The 13586-nt window shown below is 45.0% G+C and overlaps 1 protein-coding gene and 1 pseudogene across 2 annotated transcripts in view; both read left to right on the top strand.

Moving 5' to 3' along the window:
• LOC141097935 (uncharacterized) overlaps window positions 1-13586 on the top strand; it is a 151256-nt gene that overhangs the window by 74958 nt on the left and 62712 nt on the right. For both annotated transcript variants that reach the window (XM_073585463.1, XM_073585462.1), the window contains exon 7: window positions 10717-10827. In XM_073585463.1, the coding sequence (XP_073441564.1) occupies window positions 10717-10827 (111 nt within the window). The remainder of the gene's footprint in view (window positions 1-10716; window positions 10828-13586) is intronic.
• LOC141098072 (serine/threonine-protein kinase RIO1 pseudogene) lies at window positions 5860-7259 on the top strand (annotated as a pseudogene).

The following is a 13586-nucleotide window of genomic DNA, read 5'->3' as shown; positions in this document are numbered from 1 at the left end:
TGAAAAGACCCGGTTGGCATTGAACCAAGGTCGAGATTCTGCAGAGTTGTACTGTCAAAAGTTCCGAAAGTGGGCGGTCCTTACTACCTGGAATGATAATGCCTTGGCTGCTCTCTTTCGGAAGGGTTTGTCAGAAGCCGTAAAAGATACTATGGTGGGATTTCCTGTTCCCTCTGGTCTGGACGATTCTATGTCATTAGCCATTCAGGTTGATCGGCGTTTACGGGAACGCAGGATTGCACGAGAGGTGTTGCCACCGGTTGAACAGACGTCCGAACCTATGCAATGTGATAGAGTTTTGTCTAAGGCGCAACGTCAGGAGCTCAGAAGGCGTAATAAGCTGTGTTTTTTCTGTGGAGATGCCTCGCATATTATTTCTGTTTGTCCTAAACGAGAGAAACGCTTTGCACACACGTTTTCTGTTGGTGGTGTTCAACCTAAGTTTCTTCTGGCAATTACTCTGATCTGCTCCCTGTCCACATTTTCCGCCAAGGCTTTTGTGGATACGGGAGCAGCTCTAAACCTAATGGACTTGAATTTTGCTAAACGTTGTGGATTTCCGATGACACCTCTGCAGACGCCTATCCCTTTGAGGGGGATTGATGCTACTCCTTTGGCGAAAAATAAACCTCAGTTTTGGACCCAGGTGGTCATGCGGGTCGCCCCAGACCATCAAGAAAATTGCAGATTTTTGGTATTGCATGGTCTGCATGATGCCGTTGTTCTGCGGTTTCCCTGGTTGCAAATTCATAATCCAGTTTTGGATTGTAAATCTGTGTCTGTGGTGAGTTGGGGTTGTCGGTATGCCTTTAGTGAGGCTCCGGTTTTTTCCACCTCTCCTCAGTCGCATGATGTTCCTGACTATTTGGCGGACTTTTATGATGTATTTAGTGAGAATGAGTCTGCGTCCTTGCCTCCTCATAGGAGTTATGACTGTGCAATTGAACTAAGCCCGGGGTGTAAATTTCCCAAGGGTCGGCTCTTCAATTTATCTGTACCCGAGCACGAGGCTATGCGGTTCTATATTAAGGAGGCGTTGGAGAAGGGTCATATTAGACCATCCTCTTCACCCTTAGGTGCCGTTTTTTTTTTTGTGGCCAAAAAGGATGGTTCTTTAAGGCCTTGTATTGATTATCGTGCCCTCAATAAAATTACTATTAAATATCAGTATCCGTTACCCCTGATTTCGGATCTATTCTCTAGAGTTAGAGGTGCTTGCTGGTTTACCAAGCTTGACCTCAGGGGAGCGTATAATCTTATCCGCATTAAGCAGGGGGATGAATGGAAGACGGCGTTTAATACTCCGGAGGGACATTTTGAGTACCTGGTGATGCCTTTTGGGCTCACTAATGCCCCTTCTGTCTTCCAGTGCTTCATGAACGATATTTTCCGAGATTTTGTCGATAAATTTTTGATTATCTATCTGGATGATATTTTGATCTTCTACAAGGATTGGGATTGTCATGTGGAACATATTCGGACTGTGTTCCGGATCTTGAGGGAGAATTCCCTGTATGTCAAAGGATCGAAATGCCTTTTTGGAGTACAGAGGATTTCATTTTTGGGATTTATTTTGTCTCCGTCAACTATTGAAATGGACCCGGACAAGGTACAGGCCATTTATGATTGGGTTCGGCCCACTTCTTTGAAGGCCCTCCAGAAGTTTTTGGGTTTTGCTAATTTTTATCGGAAATTTATAGCAAAATTTTCTAGTATTGCCAAGCCATTGACTGATCTGACTAAGAAGGGTGCTGATGTGTTGAATTGGTCTCCTGAGGCTGTTGCTTCCTTTCAGGAGCTGAAGCGAAGATTTACCTCCACCCCGGTTTTGCGGCAACCTGATTCTCACTCCCGTTCCAGGTAGAGGTGGATGCTTCTGAGATTGGTGCAGGAGCTGTTTTGTCCCAAAAGGATCCTGTAACATCTAAAATGAATCCCTGTGCTTTCTTTTCCCGAAAGTTCTCTCCATCTGAACGTAACTATGATGTGGGGAATCGGGAACTGTTGGCCATGAAATGGGCATTTGAGGAGTAGAGACATTGGTTGGAGGGAGCTAAACATCAAGTTGTGGTCCTCACTGACCACAAGAATTTGATTTACCTAGAGTCGGCTAAACGCTTGAACCCTAGACAGGCTAGGTGGGCCTTGTTTTTTACACGTTTTGATTTTGTGGTCTCTTTTCTTCCTGGAACTAAGAATGTCAAGGCAGACGCCCTCTCTAGGAGTTTCTTTGCTGATTCTCCTGTGGTGACCAAGCCTGCTACCATCTTAGGCGAAGGGGTAGTTCTTTCTGCCATCTCGCCCGATTTGAGACTTGCTCTGCAAGAGTTCCAGGAGGACAAACCTGAGCGTTGTCCCAGTGGAAAGTTGGATGTTCCTGACCAGTGGAAGAAGAGAGTGATGTCTGAAGTTCATTGCTCTGCATTGGCTGGTCATCCAGGTATTTTTGGTACTAGAGATCTGGTGTGTCGCTCTTTTTGGTGGCCCAACTTGTCTCATGATGTCAGGAATTTTGTGCAGTCCTGTGGGACTTGCTCCCGGTCTAAATCTTGTTCTCGCTCTAGTGGGTTGTTGATGCCTTTGCCGGTCCCCAGGAGGCCATGGACCCATATTTCAATGGATTTCATCTCTGATATGCCGGTCTCTCAAAGAATGACTGTTATTTGGATGATTTGTGATAGGTTCTCTAAGATGGTTCATCTTGTACCACTCCCTAAGTTGCCATCTTCCTCTGAGTTGGTGCCCCTGTTTTTGCAACAGGTGGTTCGCTTACACTGGATTCCTGAGAACATTGTATCTAACAGAGGAGTTCAGTTTGTGTCTAGATTTTGGAGGACTTTCTGTTCCAAGCTGGGAATTCAGTTGTCCTTCTCCTCTGCTTTTCACCCTCAGACCAATGGGCAGACAGAGAGAACAAACCAGACCTTGGAGTCGTATTTGAGATGTTTTATTTCCTCTGATCAGGATGATTGGGTTTCATTTTTGCCCTTGGCCGAATTTGCTTTAAATAATAGAGCTAGTTCTGCCACTTTGATGTCACCTTTTTTTTGTAACTTTGGGTTTCATCCTCAATTTTCTTCAGGGCAGGTGGAGCCTTCTGCCTGCCCAGGTGTTGACACTGTGGTGGAGAGAATGCACCAGATCTGGGACCAAGTGGTGGATAAGTTATCTCTCTCCCAGGAAAAGGCCCAGTGGTTTTCCAATCGACATAGGACCATTGGTCCCCAGTTTAAGATTGGTGATATGGTGTGGTTATCATCAAAAAATATTGCTATGAAGGTGGCTTCTCCTAAGTTTAAGCCTAGATTTATTGGACCTTACAAGATTTTGGAGATTATTAATCCGGTCTCTTTTCGTTTGGCTCTTCCTGTCACATTTAAAATCCATAATGTGTTCCGTCTGGCTAGACGGAGACTCCAGAATTTGGTTAAGTGGAAGGGTTATGGTCAGGAGGATAATTCCTGGGTCTCTGCCTCTGATATTCATGCCAAAAGATTGGTGCGTGCATTTCATCGGGCTCACCCTGATCGCCCTGGTGGCGTGGTTGAGGGTTCGATGACCCCTCCTCAAGGGGGAGGTACTGTTGTGAGTTCATTTTCCCCTTCGTCACTGGGGTCTGGTGAACTCCCTATTCTGGTAAAGGAAGGTAATGAGCCTGATTATCAGGCACCTGAGTCTAATGAGGATGACTGGCTGAGTGGAGTCACGGACTGGATATAAGGCTGCCGACGCCCTTCTGCCCTGCGGGTGATTTCTCTGTGGACTTCTAGGACACCAGTCTGATTCCTGCTCCCCTAAAGCCAAGTTTTCTTTTTTGCCTGTAGCTCTGTCTTCAGTATATTCCTGAGTACTGACATAGCTTTTTTGAAGCCTAGCGTCTTCAGGGCCTTTTTCACTGTCAGTCTGTTGGCTCTTATTTTCATAGGGTTTTTCACGGATTGCAGACAGCAGCCTTCCTGTCCTTTTCTATCTAGTTAGCTTGGGCCCCTCTTTGCTCAGTCTATCTTTCTGTCTGTGTTAGTATTTTCATCTTGCTTCACCGTCATTATATGTTGGGGGCTGCCTATTGCTTTGGGGTCTGCTCTGGGGCAGTTTAGATTTCCCCTTTCTTTCTTTAGGCCTATTTATTTCTCCGGCTGTGATCGAGGGGTCTAGGGCATCGTAGGAACCCCCCACGGCTACTGCTAGTTGTGTTGATAGGTTCAGGGGTCTGCAATCCGATAACTGCCAACTTCTCTGGTTTTCTGGACTTAGCTAGCATTTCTGTTTTTGCCTCCTACGGTGACTCAATCATAACAGTCCGGATGCCGTTTTGGCCTGCAGTGAGCTCCGTCAACCTTCCAGAGGGCTATGGATAGAATCCTTGCGCCTCATAAGCTATACGCTGCCACGTACCTGGATGATATCATCATCTTTACCCCGGACTGGGAGACTCACCTGGAAAAGGTTCAAGCAGTGTTTGATGCGCTAAGAGAGGCGGGGTTTACAATAAACCCGAAAAAGTGTGCCTTGGGTAAAGAAGAAGCCAAGTACCTCAGATATGTAGTGAGGTGTGGCGAGATCAAACCCCAAATCAATAAAGTGGAGGCAATTCAAACATGGCCGAGGCCTCTGTCAAAGAAGCAAGTTAAAGCCTTCCTGGGGATTGTGGGATATTACAGGAGGTTTATCCCAAAGTTCGCCAAAATGGCTGCAACTCTAACTGATCTGCTTAAGGGGACAAAGTCAGTGATGGTCAGATGGTTCGAAGAGGCAGAGTCAGCCTTCCAAAAAATGAAAGGAGCTCTATGTAAGCAACCCGTTTTGGTGGCCCCAGACTTTAAACATGAATTTGTCCTCCAGACAGATGCCTCAGATGTTGGGGTAGGAGCAGTCCTTTCCCAAGAGATATGTGGGGAGGAGTGTTGTGAATTCTCTCTCTGGCTTCCCTCTGGTGATTACTGAAGGTAGTGGAGCTGGTCAGATTGACAGAGGGGTTGCGAATTCTCTTTCTGGGCTCCCTCTGGTGGTTACTGGAGGTACTGGAACTGATCTGATTGACAGAGGCTTGCCACCTGATAATGAGGAAGATGATTGGAGAGCTGGGGTTTCTGATTGGGATTTAAGACAGCTGACTCCATCTATCCCTGCTGGTGATTTTTTTCCTGTGCCTTCTGAGGTCTGATGTTTCCTGCTCTTTCCCTGCATGGTTCAGCTAAGTGGTTCATTTGCCATTCTGTTTGCATTTGATCTGGTTTTGTCTATTTCTGCTTTGTGCGAGTCAGCCAGCTCCGGCTGGGGCTGTGCTGAATCAGCTCCCATATGTTACTGCATGTGCCAGTTTGTTTTGTCCCCTGTTATATTGGTCTCTTTTGGCTTTGCTTTCAGAATCTCCCAGAGTGCTGATATAGTGGGGGCGAAGTAGTGCGACTTCAGTGTTTTTTGTGCATCAGTCGTGTTGGACTTTTTGCAGAGTTTTTTGCGTGATTGCACACAGTGTCTTTCCTTTCTTGTCCTGTCTAGTCAGTGTGGGCCCCATCGTTTGCTCTATTTTTCTGCCTGCGTTTGTGTTTTCATCTTGTCTCGCCGACAATATATGTTTGGGGGCTATCTATTCCTTTGGGGTCTGCTCCGGGGCAGTTTAGATTTCCCCTTTCATACTTTAGGCTTAGTTAGCTCTCCGGCACAGTCTTTCCGGAGAAATTCCAAAGCATGAGGATGATCGTGTTCCACTGACTGAGACATCCCATAACAAGGACATGACTTCTCAGCATAATCGGCTCTGGACAGGGAATCCCTGCAGTGTTCAGTCAAATTAAATTCCTCATTTCTTTTTCTGCCCATGTCTTCACCATTTTTCGAGGGTTTCCTTTACAGATGTATAATGCTTCATGATATTGGTGGCGCTGTTTTCCCAGTACCAGCCATTATCATCATCATCGTCAACATCTTCCTCATTATCCTCTTCATATTGTTGAGAAACACGTGGAGGAGGCTCCCGCCCTGCCCAGCACATGCTAGTACACCGAATACAGAAGAGCAACAAGATGGCGGACGAGCCAGAGCTGTTGGATAGTGATGAGGGCTATGAAAAGTTCCTGCAGAGACAAAAAGAACTTGCTTCTCAACAATATGAAGAGGATAGTGAGGAAGATGTTGACGATGATGACGATGATGGCTGGTACTGGGAAAACAGCGTCACCAATATCATGAAGCATTATACATCTGTAAGAGAGAGCAACACCCAGGCTAAACAGGCATGATATGAAAATTGGTTCATCTAAGGTCTACACAGCAACAGACAAGGTCCTCCAGAAGTATGAAAGCAAGATTAATCTAGGTAAACTGTGTCTTTCTGACTGCGTTATGAACAAAATCACTGAGAAATCGAGACAAAAAGAATCAGTCCAGTACCAGGTTAAAGACAAGTCTGATACGGCTACTGTTGAACAGGTTCTGGATCCTCGGACAAGGTGATTCTTTTTAAGATGCTTACTACAGGAGTAATATCTGAAATCATTGGCTGTATCAGAACAGGCAAAGAAGCAAATGTCTACCATGCTAGCACCTCCGATGGTGAAAGCCGGGCTGTTAAGATTTATAAAACCTCAATTCTGATGTTTAAGGATCATGATAAATACGTTAGTGGAGAATTCAGGTTTCGACATGGCTATTGCAAAGGAAACCCTCGAAAAATGGTGAAGACATGGCCAGAAAAAGAAATGAGGAATTTAATCTGACTGAACACTGCAGGGATTCCCTGACAAGAGCCGATTATGCTGAGAAGTCATGTCCTTGTTATGGGATTTATTGGAAAAAATGATATGCCTGCTCCATTGCTGAAAAATGTCCAGTTGTCAGACTCTAAGGCTCGGGAGATTTATTTAGACATTATTCATTACATGAGAAACATGTACCAGGATGCCAGAGTTGTGAATGCAGATCTTAGTGAATTTAACATCCTGTACCATAATGGACAGGTATATATAATCGATGTGTCTCAGTCAGTAGAACACGATCATCCTCATGCTTTGGAATTTCTCCAGAAAGACTGTGCCAATGTGAATGATTTCTTTGTGAAGTATGGCGTAGCTGTGATGACAGTTAGTTAGCTCTCCGGCTGTGCCGAGGCGTCTAGGATAATCGTAGGTACGCTCCACGGCTACTGCTAGTTGTGTGGACAGGTACGGGGGTCTGCAATCCGCTTAGTTACCAACCTCTCTGGTTTTCTGTGGCTTTGCCTGGGCCTGCTATCCTCCTCGGTAACCAATTCATAACAGAATCACCAGCCTAACTGTAGACTCTAGGGAATTCTAAAGAAGGAAAGAATTAAAAAAAAAAAAGTGTCAGAATTTTTTTTTTTATATTTTTTCCTCTTTTTTTTCTGGGGCTTTAGGAGGATATTTTTTGTCTAAATGGAGACTAAGCAATTTTCTGATCGTGTTGAGCAGCTCGCTGCTGAAGTGCGGGGAATTTCTGCCTATCTCGCTCAATCATCTGCTGTTGAACCAAAAATCCCTACTCCTGATGTGTTTTCTGGGGATCGGTCTAAATTTTTGAATTTTAAGAATAATTGTAAACTATTTTTTGCTTTGAAACCTAACTCATCGGGGAGCTCTGTGCAGCAGGTTAAAATTGTCATCTTCCTGCTACGCGGCGATCCCCAGGAGTGGGCCTTTTCGTAGACACCCGGAGATCCTATTCTGGCTAATGTGGACGCATTTTTTCAAGCCTTGGCGTTGTTGTATGATGACCCTAATGCTATTGATCAAGCTGAGAAAACCTTATTGGCATTGAACCAGGGTCAGGATTCTGCAGAGTTATATTGTCAAAAATTTCGAAAGTGGGCGGTCCTTACTAAATGGAATGACAATGCCCTAGCAACTCTCTTTCAGAAGGGTTTGGCAGAAACCGTAAAAGATGTTATGGTGGGATTTCTTGTTCCCTCTGGTCTTGACGATTCTGTGTCATTGGCCATTCAAATTGATCGGCGTTTACGTGAACGTAAAACTACACGAGAGGCGGTGCTGCCTTTCGAACGAACTTCTGAACCCATACAATGTGATAGGGTTTTGTCTAGGGCGTAACGTCAGGAGTTGTGTTTTTTCTGTGGGGAGCCTCTCATACTATTGCTGTCTGCCCTAAACGAGAAAAGCGTTTTGCTCACACATTTGCGGTGGGCAGTGTACAGCCTAAGTTCCTTTTGGCTATTTCCCTGATCTGCTCCTTGTCTACATTTTCCGCTAAGGCTTTTGTTGATTCAGGAGCAGCTTTGAATCTGATGGATTTGGACTTTGCTAAACGTTGTGGTTTTCCCATGATACCCCTGCGGGTTCCTATCCCTTTGAGGGGTATTGATGCTACTCCTTTGGCGGAGAATAAACCCCAGTTTTGGACCCAGGTGATAATGCGGGTCGCCCCGGACCACGAAAATTGTACATTTTCGGTGTTGCACAATTTGCATGATACTATTGTTCTGAGTTTCCCTTGGTTGCAAACTCATAATCCTGTTTTAGATTTGAAATCTGTGGTGAGTTGGGGTTGTCAATGTGTTGTTAGTGACACTCCTGTTTTCTCCACCTCTCCCCAGTCTCATAATATTCCTGACTATTTGGCTGATATTTCTGATGTATTCAGTATTTCATCCTCAGACCAATGGGCAGACTAAGAGAACAAACCAGACTTTGGAATCCTATTTGAGATGTTTCATATCTGCTGATCAGGATGACTGGGTCTCATTTTTGCCCTTGGCCGAATTTTCGCTAAACAATAGGGCTAGTTCTGCCACTTTGATGTCGCCCTTTTTCTGTAACTTTGGATTTCATCCTCGATTTTCTTCAGGGCAGGTGGAATCCTCGGCCTGCCCAAGTGTGGATTCTGTGGTAGAGAGAATGTAGCAGATTTGGGACCAAGTGGTGGATAAGTTGTCCCACTCTCAGGAAAAAGCCCAACGATTTTCCAACCGGCATAGGACCATTGGTCCCCGGTTTAAAGTGGGTGATATGGTTTGGTTGTCTTCAAAGAATATTCCTATGAAGGTTGCGTCTCCAAAATTCAAGCCAAGATTCATTGGACCTTATAATATTTTGGAAATCCTAAATCCCGTTTCTTTCTGTTTGGCTCTTCCAGTTACGTCTAAGATTCATAACGTGTTCCATAAATCCTTGTTGAAGAGGTTTGTAGAGCCAGTAGTTCCCATGGCGGCGCCTCCTGACCCTGTATTGGTTAAAGGTAATTTGGAGTATGAGGTAGAGAAAATATTGGATTCTCGTTTGGCATGCCGGAGACTCCAGTACTTGGTCAAATGGAAGGGTTATTGCCAGGAGGATAATTCTTGGTTCTCTGCTTCTGACATTCATGCCGAAAGATTGGTTCGTGCTTTTCACCGGGCCCATCCTGACCGGCATGGTGGCGTGGATGAGGGTTCGGTGACCCCTCCTCAAGGGGGGGTACTGTTATGAATTCTCTCTCTGGCTTCCCTCTGGTGATTACTGAAGTTAGTGGAGCTGGTCAGATTGACAGAGGGGTTGCGAGTTCTCTTTCTGGGCTCCCTCTGGTGGTTACTGGAGGTAGTGGAGCTGATCTGATTGACAGAGGCTTGCCACCTGATAATGAGGAAGACGATTGGAGATCTGGGGTTTCTGATTGGGATTTAAGACAGCTGACTCCCTCTATCCCTGCTGGTGATTTTCTTCCTGTGCCTTCTGAGGTCTGATGTCTCCTGCTCTTTCCCTGCATGGTTCAGCTAAGTGGTTTATTTGCTATTCTGTTTGCATTTGATCTGGTTTTGTCTATTTCTGCTTTGTGCGGGTCAGCCAGCTCCGGCTGGGGCTGTGCTGAATCAGCGCCCATATGTTACTGCATGTGCCAGTTTGTTTTGTCCCCTGTTATATTGGTCTCTTTTTGCTTTGCTTTCAGAATATACCAGAGTGCTCATATAGTGGGGGCGAAGTCATGCGACTTCAGTGTTTTTTGTGCATCAGACGTGTTTGACTTTTTGCAGGGTTTTTTGCTTGATTGCAGTGTCTTTCCTTTCCTGTCCTGTCTAGTCAGTGTGGGCCCCATCGTTTGCTATTTTTCTGCCTGCGTTTGTGTTTTCATCTTGTCTCACCAACAATATATGTTTGGGGGCTATCTATTCCTTTGGCGACTGCTCCGGGGCAGTTTAGGATCATCGTAGGTACGCTCCATGGCTACTGCTAGTGTGGACAGGATCAGGGGTCTGCAATCCACTTAGTTACCAACCTCTCTGGTTTTCTGTGGTTTAGCCTGGGCCTGCTATTCTCCTCGGTGACCCATTCATAACAGAGGAGCATCCTGTTCTCTACTTGAGTAGAAAGTTGTCTTCTTGCTCAGTTGTAGTTGAGTAGAAGAGAAATAATGTACAGGAGGAGAATTTAACAAGACTAGCGCAAACCATTAGAATCAGGATAGATGCATATCATCAGATTTCAGCTCTCATTTTTTCAAAGTGTTTTTTTTTTTTTACAGTGAATGAAGTAATTTAGTTGCTTTGGGCAATTGCTCCATTATTCCTTTTGCACCAGTCTCGATAGATCTCTGCAGACCCGTGATGAGCCTTTGTGCTGAGGTAGTTTAGATACTTGAGGTGCATAATACATTGTAACAGCAGCGCCTGCTCCCTTTTTTGCTCCAAGTTTTTTTTTTTTTTTTTAAATAAGTGGTCTGTATCTGCTGTGATCGTGATCATCAACTATTCGGATTGGCTTTTCCTAGGCTCAGATGGAGGAGTTCCGCCAGTTGAAGGATGCATTGAAGAAAATGCCAAGCTTCAAAGACTCGGGCACTGACACACAACACCAGCAATCACTGGCTGCTAATAAGAAGGTAACTTGGAAACTAAATGTATCAAAAAGAGCTGTACAGTCATGATCAAGCAGTGCCGACACCTGTCTATCCAGCTGCACAGGACGCTGTGCACCGATTTCCTCTGTTCTCATGAGTGAATGGCTGAATATCCTCTTCCCCTTTCACTGCTAGAACCCATATCAATTAGCAGAAATCAGATCACCACTAGGTGTTTAAAGAGGATTTGTCACCAGATTTTACAATGCAAACCATACACATTATTAAACAGATATATGACCTGATGAGGCTGGTGTACTTACGTTGCTTAAAATCGTAATTATACAGTCCTTTTGACGTTGATATTCTGAGTCAAGCTAGAGCCGGAGGCTTCTAGTCCTTACTTTAAAATCAGGCTGGAAAACTTTTCAAAAAAGGATTATACTGACATTGTAACATGGATTTTCTAACTAAGTACACCAGCCTCTTCAGGTCTAAGAGATGAACAGTAGTTAATATTGTATTTAGATTGTATTGTAAAAGCTAGTGAACGATCCGCTTTTATTTTACTGCAGGGGAAATTACAACATTACACAGGTTCAGTTGAATTTTGTGAGCCATTTGTAAAATGCATGGACATCCCGACCCTGCAGAGGCTTCTTGTAGCGTTCTCTGCTCTGGATTATAGATGAAGTTGCAGAGAAGGTGACATCTCGGTTAAATTGGAGTTCGCTAATAGGGTTTTAAAAATGGGTTTTCTAATCCAGACATCCAGTCTAGTGCTACAAATCGATACATGTAATGTTAACTTGTTAACGCGCACACATCGGACACTGTTAGGATTCTTTGGGGCTGGAAGCAGGGGGGTGCAGACTGCAAGTATGCAATTTTCATACATGCAGTCACAAGCAGACTTTGACATGCGCGACCTTGCTCAGTACAAGTGAATTGAGTGAGACAAGACATGTCTAGTTGGAATGTGGGCGGAAGTGTGCAAATCGCGTACTTGCGGTCAAATGGCCACCCGCTCACAGCACAAGAGAATCATGACTGTGTGCAATGTGCACGCTGGGAGTATTCACAAGTCTTCCGTCCATATACACTCACTGGCCACTTTATTAGGTACACCATGCTAGTAAGGGGTTGGACCCCCTTTTGCCTTCAGAACTGCCTCAATTCTTCGTGGCAGAGATTCAACAAGGTGCTGGAAGCATTCCTCAGAGATTTTGGACCATATTGACATGATGGCATCACACAGTTGGCGCAGATTTGTCGGCTGCACATCCCTGATGCGAATCTCCCGTTCCACCACATCCCAAAGATGCTCTATTGGATTGAGATCTGGTGACTGAGGAGGCCATTTGAGTACAGTGAACTCATTGTCATGTTCAAGAAACCAATCTGAGATGATTCGAGCTTTATGACATGGCGCATTATCCTGCTGAAAGTAGCCATCAGATGTTGGGTACATTGTGGTCATAAAGGGATGGACATGGTCAGCAACAATACTCAGGTAGGCTGTGGCGTTGCAACGATGCTCAATTGGTACCAAGGGGCCCAAAGAGTGCCAAGAAAAAATTCCCCACACCATGACACCACCACCACCAGCCTGAACCGTTGATACAAGGCAGGATGGATCCATGCTTTCATGTTGTTTACGCCAAATTCTGACCCTACCATCCGAATGTCGCAGCAGAAATCGAGACTCATCAGACCAGGCAACGTTTTTCCAATCTTCTACTGTCCAATTTCGATGAGCATGTGCAAATTGTAGCCTCATTTTCCTGTTCTTAGCTGAGAGGAGTGGTACCCAGTGTGGTCTTCTGCTGCTGTAGCCCATCTGCCTCAAAGTTCGACGCACTGTGCGTTCAGAGATGCTCTTCTGCCTACCTTGGTTGTAACGGGTGGCAATTTGAGTCACTGTTGCCTTTCTATCAGCTCGAACCAGTCTGCCCATTCTCCTCTGACCTCTGGCATCAACAAGGCATTTCCGGCCACAGAACTGCCGCTCACTGGATTTTTTTTCTTTTTCGGACCATTCTCTGTAAACCCTAGAGATGGTTGTGCGTGAAAATCCCAGTAGATCAGCAGTTTCTGAAATACTCAGACCAGCCCTTCTGGCACCAACAATCATGCCACGTTCAAAGGCACTCAAATCACCTTTCTTCCCCATACTGATGCTCGGTTTGAACTGCAGGAGATTGTCTTGACCATGTCTACATGCCTAAATGCACTGAGTTGCCGCCATGTGATTGGCTGATTAGAAATTAAGTCTTAACACACAGTTGGACAGGTGTACCTAATAAAGTGGCCAGTGAGTGTATAGTGACTTTAGGTTTGAGCACCCAAGCCTGGACATTGCCTTTAAAGGGTTATTCCCCCTAAAAGAAAACAAGTTATCCGTTATCCATGGGATAAAGAAAAAACTTGTCAATCACTGGTGTCCCAACCATCAGGACTACCAGCAATCCCGAAATTGGGGATGTGGAACCCAGAAAATGGGGTTCTTGAATGGCGTGGAGGAGAGCATTCTCAGCTTGTACTTTATTCCTTGTCTATGGTTTTGTCGGAAATTGCCGAGTACAGCGTCCTTTGGAATGGAGGATAAGTATGTGCACATCTCTCCATTCAATATAGGTTGCAGAGCCCTGTTCTCAATGTTGCGAACCACGGTGGGTTTGCTGAGGGTTCCCAGCGTTGCACCCTTAGCATTCTATGTATAGGAGGATAGGGGATATCTTTTTTTGTTTTTTTTTTGCAAGGGGAATAACCATTTAAATAAATGCTTTCATGTATCCTTC

This window comes from Dendrobates tinctorius, unplaced genomic scaffold (genome assembly GCF_039654945.1).
Source record: "Dendrobates tinctorius isolate UK_male_01 unplaced genomic scaffold, ASM3965494v1 ptg000086l, whole genome shotgun sequence".
Taxonomy (NCBI): Eukaryota; Metazoa; Chordata; class Amphibia; order Anura; family Dendrobatidae; genus Dendrobates; species Dendrobates tinctorius.
The sequence above is the reverse complement of the archived record's forward strand: the minus strand, read 5'-3'. Positions and strand labels throughout refer to the sequence as shown.